Below are 26,028 nucleotides of genomic sequence, written 5' to 3'. Positions count from 1 at the left end.
TAATCACAAATCAAAATGTGTGTTTGAAAGAATGGGGATATACCTTTACCATAAAAATAAAACAAGAAGTGTCAAAGTGAAATGTCACAGATATTAGCAGTCAAACTTATTACTTATGGAAATCGGACATTTCATACTTAATAATAACCTACTATAATTAAAATTGGTGAATTTTACTGTATGTAATAAATAATACATCAATAAAGTTGATTTTTAGATCTTCAGTCTAATGTTCTCCCAACTGAGCTATTTCGGCTAAAGTTGATTTTTAAAAAGAGAAAAAGATGAATTTAAATTCTGGGAATGGTACTGTACAGCATGGTGACTATAGTTAATTAATAATACTGTATTGTTTACTTGAAATTTGATAAGAGAACAGATTTAAAGTATTCTTACTCCTTGCCCCACAAATGGTAATTATGGGTGGTAATGGATGTGTTAATTAGTTTGACTGTCGTAATCAGTACATAATGTGTATATATACCAAATCATCACATTGTATACCTTGAATATATTCAATTTCTGTCAGTTAAATGGTTTTTTTTTTTTTTTTTTTGGCTGTACTGTTTATTCTGAATTTTTTTTAAATGTTTTAAAATTAGAAAAACCATCAAGTGCTATTACCTGTTCATCACTAATGTTTACAATCAACATTTTCATATATTTAGGTAAATCTAAAGACATACATACATTTTGTATGAGAGGAAAGTATTAATAAAATCAATTTGAAAATTTTAAAAAAGCTTTTGTTTAATATAGACTTATTTTTATCAGAGATAAAGAAGGATAATTTTTTACCATCATTTCATAATGATAAAGGGGTTGGTTGATTGAAAGCACGTTACAATCCTTAATGTTTATGCCCTTAATAACAGAGCTTCAAAATATATAAAGCAAAAGTGATAGATTGAAAGGAGAAAAAGACAAATCCACAATCACAGTCAGAGTTTTTTTTTTTTTTTTTTTTTAAGAGGCTCTGTTGCTCAGGCTTGAGTGCAATGGCATGATCATAGCTCACAGTAACCTCGAATTCCTGAGCAATCTTCTTGTCTCAGCCTTCTGAGTAGCTGGAATACAGGAGTGTGCCACCCATCTGGCTAATTTTTAAAAAACTTTTCTGTAGAGACAGGGTCTCATCATTGCCCAGGCTGGTTTTGAACTCCTGGCCTCAAGTGATACTCCCTTGTTGGCCTCCCAAAGTGCTGGGATTACAGGCATGAGCCATTGCACCCGGCCCTATAGTCAGAGATTTCAATGCCATTTTCTTACTAGTTGATAGGACAAGTGGAGAGAAAGTCAGGAAGGGTGTAGTGGTCTTGAACAACTCCCAGCTAATTTTTGTATTTTTTTTTAGAGTCGTGGTCTCTCTCTGTTGCTCAGGCTGGTTTCAAACTCCTGACCTTAAGTGATCCTCCCACCTCAGCCTCTCAAAGTGCTGGGATTACAAGCATGAGCCACCATGCCCAGCCAGGAATTGAATTTATAGTTAAAAATCTACCCACAAAGGAAAGTCCAGGCTCAGATGATTTCACAGGTGAATTCTGTCAAACATTTAGGGAGGAAATAATACCAGTTCTATATAAACTCTTCCAGAAAATTAAAGTGGAGGAAATTCTTCCCAACTCATTCTATGACGCTAGCATTATCTTGCTACAGACCAGTATTCCTCAGTAACATATATAAAATCTCAAACAAAATTGTAGCAAATAGAATTCAGGAATATATTAAAAGGATACTATATCATGACCCAGATGGTGTTTATGTCAGGAATTCAGGGTTGGTTTATAACTTGAAAATAAGTGTTATTCACTGTATTACCAAATGGAAAAAGAAAAACTGTATGGGCCAGGCGCAGTGGCTCATGCATGTAATTCTAGCACTCTGGGAGGCCGAGGCAGGCGGATTGTTTGAGCTCAGGAGTTTGAGACCAGCCTGAGCAAGAGTGAGACCCCCGTCTCTACTAAAAATAGAAAGAAATGATCTGGACAACTAAAAATATATAGGAAAAATTAGCCGGGCATGGTGGCACATGCTTGTAGTCCCAGCTACTCGGGAGGCTGAGGCAGTAGGATTGCTTGAGCCTAGGAGTTTGAGGTTGTTGTGAGCAAGGCTGACGCCACGGCACTCTAGCCTGGGCAACAGAGTGAGACTCTTGTCTCAAAAAACAAAAACAAAACAAAACAAAAAACAAAAAACTGTATGATTTCAGTAGATACACAAAAAAGTGTTTGATAAAATCCAACATCCATTCCTCATTAAAAAAAAAAAGTCTCAGAATACAAAAGAACTTCCTCAACCTGATAAACAGCATCTATGACAAACCTACAGGTAACATAATTTACTGGTGAAGGGCTGAATGCTTTCCCCATAAGATCTAGAACAAAACAAAGTTGTCCAACTCTCACCATATCTCTCTTTGTCTTTTCTGATCAAATAAATGTGTATTAAAACTACCTCCCTACACCAGTTTTACTCTACCAAATTAAACATAATTACAATTACAACCCTTATTGGGACCACAGATACATTATTTTGTTATGGTAAATCTGTGTATTTGTTTCAAAAGGCAAGAAGGTAACATGTAAGAAGGTTATACAGGAAGCATGTAAGAATGGTCATACAGGCAACATGTAAGAATGGCTATACAGGCATTTATGTATTCTGATCTAGAAAGCTGACTCCAGGAATTTAAAACTCAGCAGAAACCCAAATGTTTAATATGGAGAGATACTTACTGATGTATTCTTTAAAAAAAATTGTGGATGGAGCTGGAGCCCATTCTTCAAAGTGAAGTATCACAAGAATGGAAAAACAAGCACCACATGTACTCACCACTAAATCGGTACTAATTGATCGACACTTAATGTGCACATATGGAAGCATTCATTGGATGTCGGGCAGGTGGGAGGGAGGTAGAGGGGATGGGTAAATTCACACCTAATGGCTTCAGTGCACATCGTCTGGGGGATAGGCACGCTTGTAGTTCTGACTCAGGCAGTGCAAAGACAGTTTATGTAACCAAACTGTACCCCTGTAATATTCTGAAATTAAAAAATAAATTAAAAAAAATTGTGGTAAAATATTCCTATTATTTTAACCATTTGTAAGTGTGTAATTCACTGGCACTAAATGCATTGACAGTGTTGTGTAACCATTGCCACTATTTATACCCCAGACTTTTCTATTGTCCTCAACATAAACTCTGTATGCATTAAACAACTTCCCATTTCTTCCTCTCTGCAGCCCCTGGCAACTGCTGTTTACTTTCTGTCTTCATGAATTTTTTTTTTTTTTTTTTTTGGAGACCGTACAGTGGCGTTATCCTAACTAACTGCAACCTCAAACTCCTGGGCTCAAGTGATCCTCCTGCCTCAGCCTCCAGAGTAGCTAGGACCATAGGCACGTACCACCATGGGCACACACCACCATGACCAGCTAATTATTTCTGTTTTTGATAGAGATGGGGTCTCGCTCTTGCACAGGCTGGTCTCAAACTTCTGAGCTCAAGTGATCCTCCTTCCTTTGCCTCCCAGAGTGCTAGGATTACAAGCATGAACCACCTTGCCCAGCCTGTCTTCATGAATTTGACTACCCTAGGGTAGAATTATACAGTATTTGTCTTTTTGTGACTGGCTTATTTCATTTAGCATAATGCCCTCAAGGTTTATCCATGTTGTAGCATGTATCATAATTTTATTCCTTCCCAAGGCTGAATAATATTCTATTGTATGTTAATATTACATTTATCTATTCATCTGTTGATGGACACTTGGGTTGTTGTCACCTTTTCTTTTTTCTTTTCTTTCTTTTTTTTTGTGGTCTAGGTGAGTTAGGTGTTGTCACCTTTTGACTACTGTGAATAGTGTTGCCGAGACTACTGTTGAACATCTTTTGATGTGCCTATTATTGGTTTTGGTCACCATTTCTCTCGAACATTGTAGTGGATGTTCTAGCCAGTCCAATAAGGCAAGAAAAAGAATTAAAAGGCATCTTTATTGGAAAGAAAGAAAAAAATTCTTTATTCATCAACACATTATTATCTATATAGAAAGTCTAATGGAACCTACAAAAACAGCTCTAGAACTAATAAGTGACATTAGAAAGATTGCATTATGTAAGATCAATATATAAAAATCAATTGTATTTCTATATAGTAGCAATGAACAATTAGAAATTGAATTAAAAAGAAAACTATGTCATTTACAATAGTGTTTAAATTATTAAGTACTTAGTGATAAATCTGGCCAAAGATGTGAAAGACTTGTATGCTGCAAAGTATAAAACACTCCTGAGAAAATTTTTAAAAGCTGTAAATAAATGCAGAGAGAAAACCTTGTTCATGGGTTAGAAGACTCAATATTGCTAAGATGTCAAACCTCCTTAAATTGACCTATAGAGTCAAAGCAATCCTATTTAAAAATCATTGTAGCCTTTGTTTTTGGTAAAAATTGACAAGTGGATTCTCAAATGCTTATTGAAATGCAAAGGACCTAATACAGTCAAAAGTTTTGAGAAAGAACATAGCTGAAAGCTTACACTGCCTGATTTCAGAATTTATCATAAAGCTACAGTAGTCAAAGCCATGTAATAGTACTGGCGTAAGACAAATAGATCAATGAAACAGAGAATCCAGAAATAAATTGGATTGGCACATATTATGCAGCTGATTTTTAAAAATTTATTTGATTTTATATTTTGAGATGGGATCTTGATATGTGGCCCAGGATGGTCTTGAACTCCTGGGCTCAAGTGATCCTCCTGAGTAGCTGGGATTACAGGCATGCCACTACACCCAGGTAGCCAATTGATTTTTGAGCAAATGTATGAAGACAATACAGTACAGAAAGGATAGTGTTTTCAATAAATGTGCTGGAAAAATTGGGTATCCATATGTAAAAAATGAATCTTGATTCACACCTCACACCATATATAAAAATTAACTCAAAATGGACCATAGACCTAAATGTAAACATAAAATTATAAAACATTTAGAAGAAAACATGGGAGAAAACCTTTGTGACCTTGGATTAGACAATGATTTCTTAAATACGACACCACCAGCATGATCCATAAAAGAACAGATTGATAAACTGGAATATATCAAAAATAAAAAACTTCTCCTTTTCAATAGACACTGTAAGAGAATCAAAGGACAAGTCACATACTAGGAGAAATATTTGCAAAGCATATGCCTGATATGACTTGTTTCCAGAATACACAAAGAACTCTCAAAACTCAATAACAAGAAAACAAACAACTCAGTTAAAAAATGAGACAAAAGACACAAACAGAAACATCACCAAAGAAGATATATAGATAGAAAATAAGTACCTAACAGGATATTCAACATCATTAATCATTAGAAAAATGCAAATTAAAACCACAGTTTGATATCCCTATATACCTAGTAAAATGTCTAAACGGAAAAGACTTACCTAATAAAGTGTCGAAAAGGATGTGGGACAATTGGACCTCTCATATACCTACTGGTGCGAATGTAACATGTTTTTTTCTTATTATTTTATTTTATTTTTTTATTAATTTTTTCCCCTAGGGAATGTAAGATGATACATTCACTTTAGAAAACTATTTGGCAGTTTTTTAGAACTATATATACCTACTAGATAGTCCAATCATTCCATTATAGGAATTTACCCAAGATAAGTGAAAGCCTTTGTCCATAAAGGCTTATACATGGGTGTTCATGGCAGCTTTATTCGTAATATCTTCAAACTGGAAATGACCCAAATGTCTATTAATATAGATGAATGAATAAATGTATTGTGGTATATTCACACAGTGGAATACTACTCTGTAATCAAAGGCAATAAACTACTAATAAAAGCAACAGCATGGATGAATCTCAAAGTAATTATGAGTGAAAGAAGCCAGACAAAAGAATACATACTGTATGATGTATAAATTAGAGAAATTATAGTGACAGAAAATAGATCACTTGTTGCCTGGGGAGGAGAGATAAGGAAGAGGTACAAGAAAATTTCTGCCAGGTGTGGTGGCTCACACGTATAATCATAGCACTCTGGGAGGCCGAGGCAAGACCCTGTCTCTACTAAAAAATAGAAAAAAAGAATTAGGTGGGCAACTAAAAATAGAAAAAATTAGCTGAGCGTGGTGGCATGTGCTTGTAGTCCCAGCTATTTGGGAGGCTGAGGCAAGAGGATCGCTTGAGCCCAAGAGTTTGAGGTTGCTGTGAAGTAGACTGATGCCATGGCACTCTAGCCTGGGCGACAGCGAGACCCCATCTCAAGAAAAAAAAAAAAGAAAAGAAAATTTTGACTGTTTTTTTTTTTTTTTTTTTTTTTTTGAGACCGTCTCACTCTGTTGCCCGGGCTAGAGTGCCGTGGCATCAGCCTAGCTCACAGCAACCTCAAACTCCTGGGCTCAGGTGATCCTTCTGCCTCAGGCCTCCCGAGTAGCTGGGACTACAGGCATGCGCTACCATGCCCGGCTGATTTTTTCTGTATATATTTAGTTGTCCAGCTAATTTCTTTCTATTTTTTTATTAGAGACGGGGTCTCACTCTTGCTCAGGCTGGTCTCGAACTCCTGAGCTCAGATGATCCACCCACCTCGGCCTCCCAGAGTGCTAGGATTACAGGCGTGAGCCACTGCGCCCGGCCAAAAATTTTGACAGTTGAGGGATGTGTTCACTATCTTGATTGTGGTAATAATGGTTTCACAAGTGTATACATTTGTGAAAACTCAACAAATTGTACACTTTAAATATGTGTTTTATTGTGAATAAATTATAACTCAATAAAGTTGTTTTTAAAACAAATATTTAAATCTTTAGATGCTTAATTTTTTTTCCTTTTTTCTTTTTTGTTTTTCTGTTCTCTATTTGGAATAGAAGATTAATTTTATTTTTAGAAGTATTGAGTTTAAAGGTAATAGACATATTCACTCTGTTTATATTCTCTAGGTTTCTGCCATGTAGCATCTAAGTCACTTAATGTGTATTTTATATACGTTTTTTCTTCTTTGGTTGTAGTTTCTTATGTTCTACCTGATAATTATATATGAAATATTTAATGATTCCTAGTTGTGTTGCAAATGAATTGATGCTGTTAATTTGTACTTTGTATTAGGTAAAAGCTGAAAGGATAAAAGCAGTGTCCTTCTCAGAATGACAATTTGATTGTAAATCCAACTGGGAAGTGTGCTGGTTGGTCATTGTTAACGCAAGGATATTATAATTTTAGTGAGTCGGGATGAAGTATTTTATTTAATTGATATCTTTTTCTCCCCTCTCTTCTAGGAAATAAAATAGCAGCCATGATAGAAGACAAAGGACTGAGAGTGACAGACTACTTTGTCGTGGCAGGTCTCACTGATACATCTACTCTTTTGGATCAAGAAATAAATCGTTTAGATACTAAGTCAACTGGGCCTAAAGCTCCAATTACAGATATTGCAGTTATTATCAAATCAGCTGGGGAGACAGTACCTGAAGGTTACACCTGTGTTGAAGCCACTCCATCAGCTCTCCAAGCAAACTTGAACTATGGAAGTCTGAAAAGCCCAGAACTTTACCTCTGTTATAAGAGAGGGAGAGATAAACCACCCCTTACAGATATTGGGTATGGTAACTTATTTTCTTTTGCTATCTTGAAGGGAATAGAACTTATTTAAAGTTCATGGGAGTAGAAATTTGAAATCCTTGATAGTTTTATTATTATTTGTTACTATAGGATCAAGTATAGTAATGTATTACATTTCAGTGTCCACCCTTACTGAATTTCTCTGCATTGTACTTGAATTGTTAGATTATTTCCTTACAAAAGAATATTGAAATCAAGGCACTTAGACCCTGAAATGTTATTACATTTCTGTTGTACTTAACAGATAAGCTTATTAAACATGAAAGAACAAGAAGCTATAATAAAAGATACTATAATTTTAAGGTGCTGGATTATATTAATGTAATGAGTTTTTTGTGAAGCCCTGAACTCATTTAACAAAGGAGCAGTCCTGTTTTAAATACAATTGTGCTGTATGGTTTTTAATGCTGGGAGGAGGGTGTTTATAGCTCAGGAGTGTAGTTTTGTTTTTATAGATGCATAATAGATGTGCATAGTTTTAGGATACATGTGTTAATTTAATACATTCATATAATTTGTAAAGATCAAATCAGTGTACTTGGGATATTCATCATCTTAAATATTTGTCTTTTCTTTATGTTTAAACCATTTGAATTCTACTCTTCTATTTTAAAACAAAATAGATTATTATGAACTGTAGTCACCCTACTAAAAACTAGGTCTTGTTTCTTCTATCAAACCATGTTCATACCCATTAGTCAACTTCTCTTCATTCTCTCAGCCCCTCCAGCCTTCCTGGCCTTGGGTAACCACCTACTGGGTACTCTCTATCTTCACGAGATCCACTTTTCTAGCTCCCACATATGAATGAATAAGAACATGCAATATTTGTCTTTCTGTGCTTGGCTTATTTCACTTGACATAATGACCTCTAGTTCCATCCATTTTGCTGCAAATGACAGGATTTCATTGTTTTTGCGGCTGAATAATATTTCATTGTGTATATACCACATTTTTACATTTTTTTCTTTATCCATTCATCTGTTGATTGATTGGCGCTTAGGTTGATTCCGTATAATTTTAACTGAGGTGAAATGATATCTCGTAGTTTTTTTTTTTTTTTGAAACAGAGTCTCACTCTGTTGCCTGGGCTAGAGTGCCATGGAGTCAGCCTAGCTCACAGCAACCTCAAACTCCTGGGCTTAAGTGATCCTACTGCCTCAGCCTCCCAAGTAGCTGGGACTACAGGCATGCGCCACCATGCCCGGCTAATTTTTTCTGTATATATTTTTAGTTGTCCATATAATTTCTTTCTATTTTTAGTTGAGATGGGGTCTCGCTCTTGCTCAGGCTGGTCTCAAACTCCTGAGCTCAAGTGATCCGCCTGCCTTGGCCTCCCAGAGTGCTAGGATTACAGGGGTGAGCCACGGCGCCCTGCTCTCTCTTCTATTCTTAATTAGTTTAGCCAAAGATTTATTGATTTTGTTTATCTTTTCAAAATACCAACTTTTTGTTTCATTAATCTTCTGTGTTTTTTGGTCCCAATTTCATTTACTTCTGCTCTGATTTTTATTTCTTTCCTTCTGCTAATTTTGGGTTTGGTTTGTGCTTTTTATTTTTTTGGTTTTACTTTAAGTCTTTCTACTTTTTTGATATTATAGACTGCTTTTGTTATATTCTGTAGATTTTGGTATGTTGCATTTCCATTTTTATTTGTTTCAGGAAAATTTTTAATTTCCTTCTTAATTTCTTCATTGGCCCATTGGCCATTCAAGAGCATATTGTTTAACTTGTGCACGTGTGTTTTCCAGAGCTCCTCTTCTTATTGATTTCTAGTTGTATTACATTGTGGCCAGAAAAGATACTTGTTATGATTTCTACATTTTTGAATTTGTTCAGACTTGTTTTGTGGCCTAAGATATGGTCTGTTCTGGAGAATATTCTGTGTGCTGATGAAAAAGAATGTGTATTCTGTAACATTTTGGTGAAATGTTCTATAAATGTCAGGCCTAGTAGATGTAGTGTGTAGTTTAACTCCAATGTTTCTTTGTTGATTTTTATCTGGATGATCTATCCATTGAGAGTGGGATGGTACAAGTCCCATACTATTATTACATTGCAATCTTTCTCTCCCTTAGATCTATTAATGTTTGTTTTATATACTTTGGAGCTTCAGTGTTGTGTGCATAGATATTTATAATTGTTATATCCTCTTCCTGAATTGAACCCTTTATTAGTATACCGTGACTTACTTTGTCTCTTCTTAAAGTCTTTGATTTGTAGTCTGTTTTATCTGATGTAAGTATGGGTACTTCTGTTCTTTTTTTGCTTTCCAGTTGCATTGAATATCTTTTTCTATCCCTTCACATTCAGTCTTTGTGTGTCTTTATAAGTGAAGTGGGTTTCCTGTAGGCAGCATGTAGTTGTTTCTTATTTATTTATCCATTTAGCCACTCTGTGCCTTTTCATTGGAGAATTAAGTCCATTTATTTTCAATTTTATTATTGATAAGTAAGGATTTACTATTGCTATTTTTCTCTTGTTTTCCTGTTGTTTTGTAACTCCTCTCTTTCTTACTTCCTTTTTAATGTTATCCTCCTTTGTGGTTAAGTGATTTTCTCTGATAGTATGTTTTAATTTGTTTCTTTTTATTTTTAGTGAATCTTTTATAGGTTTCTGTGTTGTGGTTACCATGAGGCTTATAGAAAATATCTTCTAGATATAACCAATTATTTAAAGAGATGACACCTTATCTTAGATTCCAAAGAATAGAATAGAAACAAAGAAAAAACAAAAAATGCTACACTTTAACTCTCTCTCTCCCCTACATTTTGACTTTTAGTTGTCTCAATTTATATGCTTAGTTGTCTCAATTTGTATGCTTTTATTTACCGATCTGTTAACTGGTTGCTGTAGCTGTTAATTGTTTTTGATAGATTTGTCTTTTAGGCTAAATACTAGGGTTATGAGTGGATTGCACACCACAATTACAGTATTAGAGTTTTCTGGGTTTGTCTGTATATTTAATTTTACCAGTGTGTTTTATACTTTTAATTTTTTTTTTTTTTGCATGTTAGTGCTTTTTTGTTTTTTTTTCAGATTGAAGAACTCCTTTTAGCATTCCTTGTAAGACATGTCTGATGGTAGTAAATTCTCTCAGCTTTTGTTTGTTTGGGAAAGACTTTATCTCTCCTTCATATTTGAAGGATAACTTTGCTAGATACAGTATTCTTGGATGACAGTTTTTCCTTCTCACTCCACCCCACCTTTTAGCAATTTGAAAATGTTCCACTCCCTCCTGGCCTATATGATTTCTGTTGAGAAGTCTGTTGCCAGATGAATTGGAACTCTTTTATATGTTTTCTTGCTTCTTTTTCTTGCTGCTTTTAGGATCCTCTCTTTGTTCTTGACCTTTGAGAGTTTTATATTCTCTTGGGGTAGTCTTATGTGGGTTAGATCTGTTAGGTATTCTAAGCCCTTCTTGTACCTAGATATTTATATCTTTCTTAAATTTTGGAAAGTTTCTGTTATTTCATTGAATAAGCTTTCTACCCCTTGCTTTCGCTCAACTACCTCTTAAACACCAAAATTCTTAGATTAGGTCTTTTGAGGTAATTTTTAATATAGGTGATCTTTGTTGCTTTTCATTCTTTTTTCTCTTCTGACTGTATTTTCAAATATCCTATCTTTTATCTCATTGATTCTTTCCTTTGATCTATTCTGCTATTGAGAGCCTCTGATAAATTTTTCAGTTCAGCAAATGTATTTTTCAGTTCCAAGATTTCTGTTTCTTTTTATTATTTTAATCTCTTTGTTAAATTTCTCTGATAAATTTCTGAATTGCTTTTCTGTGTTATCTTGGAGATCACTGAGTTTACATAAAGCTTATATTTTGACTCTTGGTCAGAGAGCTCACCACATCACTGTCTCATTGGGATCAATTACTGATTTGGGAAGATCATGGTTCTCTGTTTGCTGCTGTTTCTTGTGGATGTACATCTATGCCTTTTCACTGAAGGATGAGTTATTTATTCCAGTCTTCTCTGTCTGATTTTCTTGTTTTGTTTTGTTTTTTTTTATTGGATATATTTGCTTAGAGGTTCTTTACCTCTAAGTCACTGCCTCCTTTTTGGCTCTAGGTGGCACCTTAAGTCCAGATTAGCCTTGGCTCTAGTAAATAATCAGAGTACTGCTCTTCCAAAACGAGTGAAGTCTCAAAGGGGATATCCCGGCAGTGTGAGAAAGCTGGCTAGGGGTTTGTGCCCAAGGGGTGGGTAGGACAAGCGATCTACCTGCATTGGCCTCCCAGTGGCTTCCATTTAAAGTCACCAGCTGCTTTAGCTCCTATCAAGAAAATTAGCCTGTACTTTTGAAGCTTTGAAGGCAGCAGTTGACTTCTTAACTATGAAATCTTAGGTGGCATCTTCTTCCAACAGAAGGCTGTTTCATGTACATTGAAATTCTTTTGTTTAGTGTAGCCCCATTCATTAATTATCTTAGCTAGATCTTGTGGATAATTTGCTGCAGCTTATATCAACACTTGCTACTTCACGTTGTATTTTTATGTTACAGGGAAGTCTACTTTCATTAAACCTCATGAACCACCTTGTTACCTTCCAATTTTTCTTCTGCAGCTTCCTCACCTGTTTCATTCTTCATAGGATTGAAAAGAATTAGGTCCTTGCTCTGTTTTAGGCTTCGGCTTAAGGGAATGTTGTAGCTGGTTTGATCTTCTATCCAGACTACTCTATCTATATCAGCAATAAGGTTGTTTCTCGTTTTTATTATTCATGTGTTCTCACTGCAATGGCACTTTTCATTTTCTTCAATAACTTTTCCTTTGCATTCAGAACTTGGCTAAGTGTTTGGTGCAGGAGACCTAGCTTTCAGCCTGTCTTGGCTTTTGACATGCCTTCTTTACTAAGCTTAATCATTTCTAGCTTTTGATTTCAAGTGGAATATCTGAGACTCTTCCTTTCACTGGAACATTTAGAGGCCATTGTAGGGTTGTTGATTGGCCTAATTTCAATATTGTTGAATCTCAGGGAATAGGGAGGCCCAAGGAGAGGGAGAGGGAGAGAGACCAAGATGAAGGAATGGCCAGTCAGTGGAGCAGTCAGTATACACATTCATGGATTAAATTGGTTTATTTGGGTATAGTTCATGATGCCCTAAAACAATGAGAATAGTAATACAAAGATCACTGATTACAAGTCACCATGATAGATACAATAATAACAAAAACATCTGAAATATTGTTAGAATTACCAAAACGTGGCATAGAGATATGAAGTGAGCACATGCTGTTGGTAAAATGGTGCCAATAGACTTGCTTGGTGTAGGGTTGGCACAAACCTTCTATTTGTAAAAAATGCAATGTCTGGGAAGCACGGTAAAGCAAAGTACACCGAAACAAGGTATGCCTGTATGTAACTAGGAGTAGAATTTCTGGGTTAAATGGAGACTGTGTGTTTTATTTTTTTATTTACTTTTTTTTTGAGATTGAGTCTCACTCTGTCTCCTGGGCTAGAGTGCCATGGTGTCAGCCTAGTTCACAGCAACCTCAAACTCCTGGGCTCAAGCGATTCTCCTGCCTCAGCCTCCCAAGTAGCTGAGATTACAGGTGCATGCCACCATGCCCAGCTAATTTTTCAGTTTTTAGTAGAGACGGGGTCTTGCTCTTGCTCAGGCTGGTCTTGAACTCCTGGGTTTAAGCGATTCTCCTGCCTCAGCCTTCCAGAGGGCTAGGATTAGAGGCATGAGCCGCTGCCTGGCCGAAACTGTTTTACTCTTTGAGGAATTGTCAAACTGTATTTCTAAAGTGGTTGATTTCCACAAGTAATGTTGTGAGGATTCCAATTTCTCCACATCCTCACCCCAACTTTCACTATTATGTGTCTTTTTGATTATAGCCATCATAGTGGATGTGAAGTAGTATCTCATTGTGGTTTTGATGTCCACTTCCATGATGGCTAATATGTTCAAAATCTTTTCATGTGCTTTTGGCTATTTGTATGTCTTCTTTGAACAAGTGTCTATTCAGATTCTTTGTGCCTAATTTTAAAAAACAAGAATGTTTTATTTTTAAATAATTTTAGTTTTACATAAGAGTTGCACAGTTTGTATAGAGAGTTCCCTTATATCCTTCACCTAGCCGTGTGCCCATTTTTAAATTGTATTATCTTTTTATGTTGTGTTACAAGAGTGCTTTACATATTCTGGAAAGAATTCCCTAATTAGATAATGATTTGCAAATATTTTCTCATAGTATATGGGTTGTCTTTTCACTTTCTTCATAGTATCAGTTGTATCATGGAACTTTTTAATTTTGATGAAGTCCAGTTTATTTTTTCTTTTGTCGCTTGTGCTTTTGGTGTCATATCTAAGAAGGCTTTGTCTAACTCAAGGTCAAAAAGATTTATTCCTGTTTTTTTTTCCCAAGAGTATTTTAGTTTTAGTTCTTATATTTAATTGTTTGATCTATTTTGAGTGTGGTATGTAGTATAAGGAAGAGGTCCAACTTCATGCTTTTGCCTGTGGATATACAGTTTTTCCAGCACCATTTGTTGAAAAGACTATTCTTTCCAATTGAATTGCCTTGGCACTCATCAGAATCAATTGAGTGTGAATGTAAGGGCTTAATTTTGGACTCTTCATTCTGTTTTGTTGATCTCTGTGTTTATCCTTATGCCAGCATAACATTGTACTGATTACTGTAAATTTATAGTAAGTTTTGAAGTAGGAAAGTGTGAGTTCTCCAACTTTCTTTTTCTTTTCCTTTTCCTAGAATGCTTTGGCTCTACTGGGTCCTATGCATTTTCATATGAACTCACAAATCAGGTTGTTAGTTTCTTAAAAAAAAAAAAAAAAAAAGAAAGCAGCTGGAAGTTAGATAGGAATTGTATTGACTTTGTAGATCTATTCGGGTAATATTGCCATCTTACCAAATATTGTCTTTTTCTCTATGAGCATGAGATGTTTTGGCTCCTAGCACTTTAGTTTCTTTAAATAATGTTTTATAGTTTTTTTGGTTAAAGGTAAAAATCTTACAGAAATTATGAAGGAAATTTTAGTGAAAACATCATAATATTTGATGAAACTTCTAGGAATTGTCCTGAGAATGTTTTTGGTATTGTCCCTTTCTTTTTTCATGTTTCTTGTAATAAACAACAAAAAAATCAAGTTGTTCAATCCTATATACCTCTTAAAGTATACTTCAGTTTTTGAAATAGTTCAGAGATTTATAGTTCCCAAAGTTAATAATTTTAAGTTTGGATTGTAATTAAGATTTGGGAAGCAATTAATAGACCCTATTTTTTTTCATTCAGCTAGAGCCTACTCAGAACAGATTTTTTTTATTTGTTTGTTTTAAGAAGAAAACTAGCATTAATCTGAAATGTATGTATGTATATATCTATTTCTCCCCTCCCTGCCATGCAGAGTTTTATATGAAGGGAAAGAACGGCTCATTCCAGGATGTGAAGTGATCCAAGCCACGCCCTATGGTCGTTGTGCCAATGTCAACAATAGTTCAACTACTTCACAAAGAATCTTTATCACTTATCGAAGGGCTCCTGTAATTCGACCCCAGAATTCCTTGGCTGTAACTGATATCTGTGTTATTGTAACCAGTAAAGGAGAAACACCTCCTCATACCTTTTGCAAAGTTGACAAAAACTTAAATTGTGGGATGGTAAGAATAAAGCTTTTTCATTTTCAAAATTTCATACGAAAGCAAGAGGGGGCTACTTTTTGGATTCCTGTTTACTGTAATTTACTCTCATTTTATATTTTTGTGATTCTTGTTTTTATTATTTTTACCTCTCAAATTTTCATGATTTATAATAATTTTTAACATCCTATCTGATGGTTTACCATAATTTCATCCAGAGAAAGGATACTTTAAGTCAGGGAGTTTTATTTATTTATTTATTTATTTTGGCAAATTCTAATATTGTCTGTTACTTTTTTTTTTTTTTTTTAGAGACAGGGTCTCATTCTGTCACCCAGGCTAGAGTGCAGTGGTGCACTGCAGCCTCCAGCTTCTGGGCTCAAGTAATGCTCCTGCCTCAGCTTCTTGAGTAGCTGGGACTATAGGCATGAGACACTATGCCTGGCTGATTTTATTTTTTGTAGAGATGGAATCTTGCTGTGTTGCCCAGCCTGGTCTTGAACTCTTGGCTTCAAGGGCCTCCCAAAGGCTGGTATTTAGGCGTGAGCCACCGCACCCAGCCCCTTCTTTTCTTTATTTTAGTGTTTTCAACTTAATGCTTTGCCATTATTTTATACTATGTAGTCTATTAGATAAAGATAAGTTTTATTTATTTTTTTATTTCTGCATATTATGGGGAAGATAAGTTTTAAATAGACTCTCCTGAATAAATAATCAGAATCTTAAGATGATATTCAATAAAATCAATTTCTTTTCACTCTTTTGTCTTTTTATAAACCTAATTTATATTTTACAGTGGGGTTCCAGTGTGTTTCTGTGTTATAAGAAGTCTGTACCTGCTTCAAATGCAATAGCATATAAAGCTGGTAAGTGAATTAAAAAAAAATTGTCTCTATTACTGTAGTTATTTGTGCATATTAACATTTGGCTAGAAGAGACAGAGTACGCTTCTTTATGTAGTTTGAGGAATTGATGTATTCATAAAATTAAATTGCCTATAATTTTTAGCATGTAAAGGTATAAGTTTTCTTAAATGCATTATATACTATAAGATATATTAATATACACCCCCCCCACACACAAAAACATGCTGTTAATTAAATTTAAACTTTTATCCAAAGAAATCATATATGGAATAAACATTCAAGTTTTGGTCTACATTAATAGATTTAACAATTTAATGGAAAATTGCTTACTCTCTGACCTTTTATATTTTGGCAATCAGAAAGGTGTCAACCTGCATCTTTACTTCTTATATTTCCTTCTCTTATCTCTGTGTGTCTGATTTGAAACCATATGTTACTTGCCATGAAAGGTGGAGTTGCTTCCTTTATCCCTTGTTGCAAAGAATCAGCTATGTGGAGGAGAGGAGGGCCTGAGAAACTTTTCTGCCATGAAGTATTTGAGAAATCTATCGCCACATTGTTACTGCACAGTAAAGTGTCAAGGGCTGTAAAGATTTAAGTGTGACCTCTTCATCCCACTGGTATGGTGGGATAAAAACTGAAAATACAGGTATGCTCCAGTTGTAAATAGAAGAGATACTGGAATACTTCTTTGTGAAAAGAAGCAGTGCCAATTAATTTTTGATTATGCACAGTTTTTAGAGTAAAGTTTTACTTCAGGAAAGTTAGGCAAACCCATACCTGAAAAATCTTGATTGTCCTCATAAAAACATTCACACTAATGAATCAAACCATTTAATTTATAATATAAAAGTAAAGGCAACAACTAACAACTATAAAATTCAGTAGTATTTTTAAATGTGATACTGTTAATGCTTCTGTAATGTGTTGATTATATGTAATTTTCTATTTTTTTTTTTTTTGGTGGGGAGAAAGTATCACTTAAAAAAAACTTATAGAAAGCAGCTCTGTGAAAGTATTCAGGTATTTGATATGATATGCTTATTTTAGAATACAGAGTTTTTGAGACTAAATTTGGACTCAGTTTGAACTACTGATTTTGAAGTGTTTAGCTTAGAGGTGGTTTGTGTATTGGTGTCATTAGAGGCTGGTTAACCGATGCCATCTAGCTACTTTATTCTGAAGGGACTTTGTTGTGGTACTCAGAGTACCCCCTGCTCCTGTTTTCTGGGTCTCACACACTCTGTACTCAGTCACAAGGGTTTCTATCTTGTTTACTGCTCATGTTGTATGCCTTTTACAGTGCTTCTCAAGATGAGTTTAGGGGCTGTGATAATTTCTGTTGCCTTGGCATTATTTCATAACAGTTGTCCCTTCTCTGAATTTTTTACAGAAGACTAACTGAAATAGTTGGTAAATTTTTCTGTATGTTTCTTACCATTCTCCACAAGGTGTTGGCATATGTAGAAGAAAATACAGTAAGACTGGTGATCAAGATTGGTTGAATAGACTCGTGACTAGTATATTTAATACATTTCTATGTTATAATTAACTATAAGTCCATGGGTAAAATAAAAAGGGTAAATTTGTTAATTTATTTTAATTTCTGTTATAATAAGAGAAAAATTGATTTTGAAACTTCACACAAATTTTGCCATGAAATTTGGTATTGGAATATTCTATTAATATGTATCATATAGTAATATAATTTATAGAAAAGTAACTATATTTAAAGAGTTCATCATTGTCTCCTTTCTCCAAAAGGTTTAATTTTTAGATATCCGGAAGATGACTATGAGTCTTTCCCGCTCTCAGAATCTGTACCTCTTTTCTGCCTTCCTATGGGAGCCACTATTGAATGCTGGGATCCTCAAACCAAATATCCACTTCCAGTTTTTTCAACTTTTGTCTTGACAGCTTCTTCAGCTGAAAAGGTATGTTTTTGCCTTATTGATTAAACCTATTTTGTCTATGTTTTTATCCCATAAAATGGTTATTGTAAGTTATTTGTTAGGATTATTTATACATGATACATTTTGGTTTAAAAGTATACTGTAATGCCCAAGATGAAAAGTCAACATGAAAATTGGTATCAGGATACTGATACTCCTGGAGAAATAACAGAACTAATATAAAGTCTCTCTGGAAAGACACTCCCCAAACCTAGGTCTCAAGATGAGGTTAAATTCACAGAAGATGTCACAGAAGATGTACCATAGAAAGAATCAGGAAGACCTAATTAAAATCTGAATTAGACCCTCAAGACGTTGAAATGATAGAATGACATTATAAAAGATGTTATAAATTGAATATATAACTGAAATGATTTAAGACCTAATAGAGGGGCTCAAAATATCAAGGAAAGAACAGGGTATTTTGTAAAATAAATAGACTGGAAAAAAAATCAGATGTTTAGAAACAAAAAATGTGGTCCTCAAAATAAAAAATTCAGTGAATATTTTTTTTTTTTTTTTTGAGACAGAGTCTCACTGTTTCCCCCGGCTAGAGTGCCAAGGGGTCAACCTAGGTCACAGCAACCTCAAACTCCTAGGCTCAAGCCATCCTCCTACCCCAGCCTCCTGAGTAGTTGGGACTATGGGCGCATGCCACCATGCCCAGTTAGTTTATTTTTTCTATTTTTAGTAGAGACGGGGTCTTGCTCTTGCTCAGGCTGGTCTTGAACTCCTAAGCTCAAGCCATCCTCCCACCTCGGCCTCCCAGAGTGCTAGGATTACAGCCGTGAGCCACTGCGCCTGGCCCCTACCTCTTTTTATATCATAGTAATACCATGGAACACCAAAGACAAAACAACCAGAGAGAAAAGACATACTTATTGTCTTATATAAAACATGTATAAATATAATAATTTCATAAATATAATAGATTAAAATAACAAAAGAAGGCAAAAATAGTATTCAGAGAAAAAGCAGATAGTAGCTATTTAAAAATGGAAACTTTCTTGGGAAATTTGATAAAATAGGCAATTTTATTGAAAAATATAAACTGACTCATGTGGATTGAACAAAATATATCTGACTTCATTCTACAGGCTGCAAGTCTATAACTACTATAGTAAAGGTATCATATGTAAAGTGTCCAGCACAGTGTCCAGATCCAGAACATAGTAAATACAGAGTGAAGGTCAATATTGTATTAATTAGATTGCCTACAAGTAAACGCATTCGTTAGCTTAATAGTGATTTACAATTTCTCTTGTTGAAAGTAATAAATATAACCGGAAATTTTAAGATCTTCAGACACTTAAAGAGTTACCAAATTTACTTTGACCTCATTGAGATACGAGTCCTGGGTGATCTGCTAAGGTTATTCATTGGTTAGGGGATATCAGCACGTGAGCATTGATGTGTATGTAATTCATGTTCATGCTTTGTCATATTGCTTGTTAAAAACTTTGAGATCACTTTGAAATAATTATATCTGGGAATGTTGTTTCTGTGAAGGCAAGGGTTAATTTTGATATATATAATTACTAGTTACAAAATTTATAAAATACAGAGCTAAGGATTAATTTGTTGGGAGGAAGGGATGGCTATAATGATAGGAATGCTTCACAGAGGAACAGACAACATAGTGGTATTTTGAAGAATGGACAGATTAGAGGAAGCACCAAAGCTGAACAAAATGTACCAAGGCACAAAATTATGAAATAGTGTATGTGCCTGGTACTGTAGCTAGCTCTGTGTCATTGAACAGGAACAGGAACAGCAGGTACTATCAGGAATTGAGAACATCATGCCATTTACATGGACTGTGACATTTGATCTGTAATGGGAAACTTTTGAAGGATCACATTATTATCTCTCAAAGACTGTGTGTCTCCAGTGTGTTTTCCACTCAAATACTTCCTCTCAGTAAGACCAATTAGGGCTTACTGCAGTAGTTGTTTTGATATATGGTGAGTGAAAGAGAAATTGACAATGACTTCTAAATTTCCAACTTGGGGATTGGGTAGCATTACTGAGTGAGATTGAGAATATTGGAAGAAGTGTGCAGATAGTGAGTTCACTTTTGAAAATATTGGTTTATGATGCCTGTTGGACATCTAGGAGGAGATTATTGAGTAGTCATCCAGAAAGTAAGAGTCTGGAGTTCAGGAAAGAGGTCAAGTAGACCTAGAAAGAAAGGTTTGTGTTTTATCTGTACAGTGATTATAATTAAAGCCATGAAGTAATGCAATTTTCCAAATAGAAGAGAAACATGAAGTTAGATTCTTGGGAAATGCTAATATTTAAGTGATGGGCAACATAAGTGGATCTAGTGTAGGAAAGAGAGAAGTAGCCAGAAAACAAAGAGAAATTTGTACTGTCAAAGATATCAAAGGAGTAGAGAGTATCAAGACAGAGGAATATATCATGTGTCAGAGAGAGATCAAAAGAAATTAACCACTGAAAGTGCTTCAGTTAGGAAGTTTTGAAAATCTTGATTAGAATTGTTTTGGTGGAGATGGAAGGTAGATTGTAGTGGATTGAGGTGAAAAAATAGTTATCTAGTGTGAGAACAAAGATGTCAGTAGATTAAAGGTGCTTGACCAAAAGGTCTAGGAGGAAAAATTAAATAAGGCCATATGAAGGCTCATAATTTGAAAGAAGCTGAAGGGATAAAGGTAATAAAAAGTTTAGATGTGACTGAAAACAGGTATGCCTTGTACCATATGTAAAAATTAAGTCAAATGGATCAAAGACCTAAACTTCAGAGCTAAAAGTGTAAAACTCTTAGAAGAAAACACAGGGGAAGTCTTCATGACATTGGATTTGGCAGTGATTTCTTGGATATGACATCAAAAGCGCAGCTAACAAAAGAAAGCATATATAAATTGGGCTTCATCTAAGTTGAAAACTTTTGTTCGTCAAGAGAGTAAAAAGACAAGCCACAGAAGGTGAGAAAATATTGCAAATCATGTATCTGATAAGGTATTTGTATCCAGAGTATATAAAGGCCTCCTATAATTCTACAGTAAAAAACTGAACAACCCAATTAGAAAATGGGAAATGACTTGAATAGCTGTTTCTCTAAAGAAGACATACAAATGGTTAATAAGCTCCTGAAAGGATGCTTACTAATCCCCTAGGGAAATGCAAGTGAAAACGACAGTGAGATACCACTTCATACCCACTAGAATGGCTATTTTAAAAATATAAAGTAAGTATTGGCTAGGATATGGAGGAATTGAACCTTTGAACATTGCTGATGGAAACGTAAAATGTTGCTCCTACTTTGAAAAAATAGTTTTGCAGCTCCTCCCAAAGTTAAACATAGAATTGCCATATGATTCAGCATTTCCACACCTAGGTATATACCCAAAAGAATTGAAAGCAAGGACTCAGATACCTGTACACTAATGTTCATAGCAGCATTATTGACAATAGGCAAAAGGTAGAAACAACCCAAATGTCCATCATCAAATGAATGGGTAAACAAAATGTGGTATGTACATGTGATAGAATATTATTCATTCCTTAAGAAGGAATGAAATTCGGATATATGCTGCAATATGAATGAACCTTGAAAACCCTATACTAAATGAAATAAGCCAGACACAAAAGAGCAAATACTGTATGGTTTCCCTAGAATAGGTATATTTGTAGAGACAGAAAGTAGAATAGAGATACCAGGGGCTTGGAGTTGGGTTGGAGGAATGGGAAGTTCATGTTTAAGGGGTACCAGAGCTTTTGTTTGGGGTGATGAAAAACAAATGTAATTTGAAGAAGGTCATTAGAGTGTATTCTCTAGGTTAGGAGCTAGGTAAAAAATTTCACTGTGTGGTTAAAAATGGAAGCAGGTTATAAGAAGGTACCATCCATTTTTTTATAAGGTATGTGGTTGAATGTATAATTGTAGTGAAAAAATTCTAGAAGGATTTATATCAAAATCTGGTTGTCTCTGGGATAGAATTTTAGGTGAGACTTTTCTTTCATTTATCTGTATGATATGTACTCCAAGCAAATATTTCTTGTATAGTAAGAGAAAAAGAAAAGTTAATTTTTAAAAACAAATCTTATAACAGAATTCTATTACTCTGTAGGTATACGGAGCTGCCATCCAGTTCTATGAACCTTACTCTCGGGAACTTCTAACAGAGAAACAGCTTATGCAGCTGGGCCTGTTGACACCTGTGGAGAGAAAAATTGTCCCCAAATCCATCAATTCAAACAAATGCATTTGTTTACTCTCACACTGGCCTTTTTTTGAAGCTTTTAGAAAATTTCTTATGTTTATCTACAAACTTTCTGTGTCTGGACCACATCCTCTTCCCATTGAAAAGTACGTATAATGGTTTGAGAGCTATCTGGTGAAAAACTGGATGTTTGTTTCATTTCATTGTTTGTTTAGCAGCAAAGTTGAACGGGAATGACAGTCACATTCACCCTACTTTTTACTTATTCCCTTTTTCACCTCAATCATTGGCTGTGAATTTAAAAGACGCTGATAAGGATGGTCAAATAATCTTTTGAGAACTCAGCTGAAGAAGTAACTCCTATAAATTGTATTGTGTGTGTGTTCTTCTTCCTGTTCATTGTCTAATAACTAAGAGAAAAATAGTTATTGACACAAAGACATACACTGCCTCCCCCAATACAAGTGGCCATTCCAAATTCAAACTATAAAGCATCTCTAAACTGATAGTAAGGGTGAATTAATTGATATTAAAAGTGAGGTTTTGGTTTGGCATTGACAGACTTCTTGCCTTCCCTTTGATTTGTAATTTCTTTTGTTATGGAAATCTTTTGTAAGCAAGAAAAATATATGTGGATCTACTGTTTTTTAAACCATCTTTTCTGATTTCTAGTGGCACATTGACTTTTGTTTATTATAGTATATACTTTATATACTCTGCTAACAAACCAAGAAGTGTCAAGAGCTTTGTGTAATGTGTTAAAGTATGTGTAAGCATAGATTTTTTTCTTACAATTTAAAAAATTTCACATTATAGCAGAAAGAATAGATGTGAAACATATTAGTTTAGTGGAGAAGGTGGGGATAATTATTAATACCTGAAGGTTTTAAAATAATGCTTTTCAAAAATCAACTTTAAAAATAGTGAAATACTGTGCATAAACTCATCACAATTTGATGTAGAAATAGAAATACGGTTTTAATATTACTATACTCCTGGAATGCGAGTTTAATGGTTCATAGTTTTAGATTTAACTTTCAGCTGTCAGATTAATTTAAACCTTTTTGAAGTAAAATTTAAGGTTAGTGACAAGTTAGCAACTTTTTGAAAAATTAAGATTCTCTGAATAGTTTGTGAAAATAAAATCAATGTATGCAATCAGTTTTTTTCTCAGTTGAAGTAATACCTGGCATTTTAGTGGCTCCTAGGAGCTGAAAACTTTGAAGAAACTTAAGAAGCATTATTTATAGGTAGAGAAATAGAGTGGGTAGGTGGTTTGCCCAAAGTTACAGTAGGAAATCTGGGATTCAATTCTGTATTAGTGTTAATTCATTATATCACAGTAAGTTGCTCCCTGTACTGATAACCAGGGCTGTAAGTTAGTTTCTTTCGTGAAAACTATTTTCATATTTATTTTTCTGGTAATAATGGATTTAAGTGTAGATTTCAATAATGGAAATACGTTATTCATTTCAGAAGTTTAATGGGCATGAATGCATTCATTTATACTAAGCAAATTTATTTATTTTGCATAAGTTTTAGATAAATGGCTTTGTCATATCTGAGATGATATATAGTGATATTTAAAATTTGTTAAAATCTATGAATCATTTTAGAAATGTAGTTATGATCTTTATTTCAAAATTTTTTCCAGGCACATTTCACATTTTATGCAAAATATCCCTTTTCCTTCACCACAAAGACCAAGAATCCTTGTACAGGTAATCAAAAAAGAGTATATTTGGGGGGAGCTCTGCATATATTCATTCCAGTCATTGCAGAATAGATTCTACAACCCTTTGGATTTGAGGTGGAGCAATATGCATTCAAAAGTCCTTGGATTTCCTGTATTTTATAGCTTTATTGAACAGCCATTCTTACTGGGTTTTGGATTTTGATGTACAGAATTGGAATAATTATAATCCTTGGTTCATGATGTTATCATCATTGATCCATGCATGGCTTTTATGTAGCTAATTTTAATAACATAAAACCCAGAATTTTTTTATGGGCATGTTCCTATATCACAGTGTCTAATATGAAATAAGAAATGAGCTATGGTTGGTGTTGGTAGCTGAAAGTCTAAAATAGTGCTTTTCAAACTATGCTAAAGGACCAGTTTCTTTTTATTTCAAATAAGTGGCAGACCTAAATAGATATACAGCTTGTGACATATTCAGCTTACTGTGTGAGATCAGTATAGGCAGAAACGGTCCGTACCGTGTCTATAGAAATGATTCCACTGATCACATGCTTGGATGTGGGAGCAAACAAAGTTAGATTGCCATAAAAGTTGCTTAATGTTTTTTTGCTCTCCATTTATTTACTATCTCTTCCTGGACCGTAACAGTTTATATGCTGGCACTTTGAGTAGCACTGGTCTACAGAAAAGCAAGCTATTTAAAAATTTTTCTAAGACATTCTCGACATTATACATGGTAGAATTAAGTTAGATATTGTTGCTCTTGAATGTGTTTCAGTTCAGCAAGTATTAATATATGTCAGGCAACTGCCAAATGCTTACCAGTTTACTCCAGCCAGGCACTGGCACGAGCCTCTAATCCCAGCTATTTGGGAGGCTGAGTAGCTTGAGCCCAGGAGTTCAAGACCACCCTGGGCAATATAGTGAGACTCTGCCTCAAAAAAAAAAAAAAATTATTCCATAATTTTTAAAAAACTATTTTAACCAATTAACTGAATCAAAATTCAGTCAAACCAACCATTTAACTAAAAAGAACTAATATAATACCTCTAAGTAAATACAGCTGTCATTTTATATTTTAGCATGTATCAAAAATTATCTGCATATTAAACCATTTTCTGTTTTACCCTTGATTTAAATATTTAGATTTCAAAAGTGGTTTGGTTAATTCATCTCTTTTTTTTTTTTTTAAGCTGTCAGTCCATGATGCATTAATATTATCACAGCCAGTTTCTACACCTTTACCACTAAGGTAATTAATAGTATTTAAAATAATATATTTATTCACTTGGAGCAGAATGCTTTAAAATATTTTAGGGTTTAGGATAATAAATGTTATTTTACAAACAGATAAAGATAGCTTTAATGTTTCTAACTTTGATAACTGGATGGATGGTAGGGCTATTTTACAAATGGGAACACTTAAGAGAGTTGCAAGATTGGATATAGGGAATATCCTTTTTCTCTCATCTCTGCTTCTCATATCCAGTTCATAACTAAATGTTCAAGGTGAACTGATTTTAACCTCCTAAATGTCTTGAATCCATTTACTTCTCTTAATCTGCAGCGCTAGTCTCAGCTAGTGTGATTTCTCACCTGGACTACTTTGGTGACTTAATTGGGACCCATTTACTCTTGTTCCTTCAGTTCTTTATCTACCTTGCAACCAGTGTGTCCTTTTGAAAATGTATATATAATTTCAGTTTCAGCCTAATCTCTTGCTGTTTTTACCCCCTCCTCTACTATGCTTTGGTTACAGTAGACTTATTTCAATTTCTTGAATATGACAGTAGCTTTTTTTTGCCCTAGGACCTTTCCATTTGTTGTCTCCTACCCCTACCCCTTCACTTTCACTCCTACTTCCATTCTTTTGAGCTCAGCTCAAATGGTTGTTCTTCAGAAATATCTTTCCTGGTAAATGCCCTTTTGTTACCAGAGGATGAGTTTAAATCACCTATGTTATTCCATCTCATTAAAGTTGTTACTTTTCATTAAGTAAATCAAGACTTGAAATTAACAGTAAATTCCCAATATATTAATTCTTAGGAAATAATTTAACAAGCCAGTCTTAACATGTTTTAGCAAAATATT

General features: G+C 34.5%; 1 protein-coding gene across 2 annotated transcripts in view; it reads left to right on the top strand.

The window, feature by feature from the left end:
• The window catches only part of DENND4C (DENN domain containing 4C), a 93,250-nt gene that overhangs the window by 8,956 nt on the left and 58,266 nt on the right, over positions 1 to 26,028 (top strand). For both annotated transcript variants that reach the window (XM_045562558.1, XM_045562557.1), the window contains exons 2-8: positions 7,279 to 7,600; positions 15,002 to 15,254; positions 16,030 to 16,099; positions 17,864 to 18,033; positions 22,143 to 22,381; positions 23,890 to 23,956; positions 25,131 to 25,189. In XM_045562558.1, coding sequence (XP_045418514.1) covers positions 7,296 to 7,600; positions 15,002 to 15,254; positions 16,030 to 16,099; positions 17,864 to 18,033; positions 22,143 to 22,381; positions 23,890 to 23,956; positions 25,131 to 25,189 — 1,163 coding nt within the window. In that variant the 5' untranslated portion in view covers positions 7,279 to 7,295. The remainder of the gene's footprint in view (positions 1 to 7,278; positions 7,601 to 15,001; positions 15,255 to 16,029; positions 16,100 to 17,863; positions 18,034 to 22,142; positions 22,382 to 23,889; positions 23,957 to 25,130; positions 25,190 to 26,028) is intronic.

This window comes from Lemur catta, chromosome 10 (genome assembly GCF_020740605.2).
Source record: "Lemur catta isolate mLemCat1 chromosome 10, mLemCat1.pri, whole genome shotgun sequence".
Classification (NCBI taxonomy): domain Eukaryota; kingdom Metazoa; phylum Chordata; class Mammalia; order Primates; family Lemuridae; genus Lemur; species Lemur catta.
The sequence above is the reverse complement of the archived record's forward strand: the minus strand, read 5'-3'. Positions and strand labels throughout refer to the sequence as shown.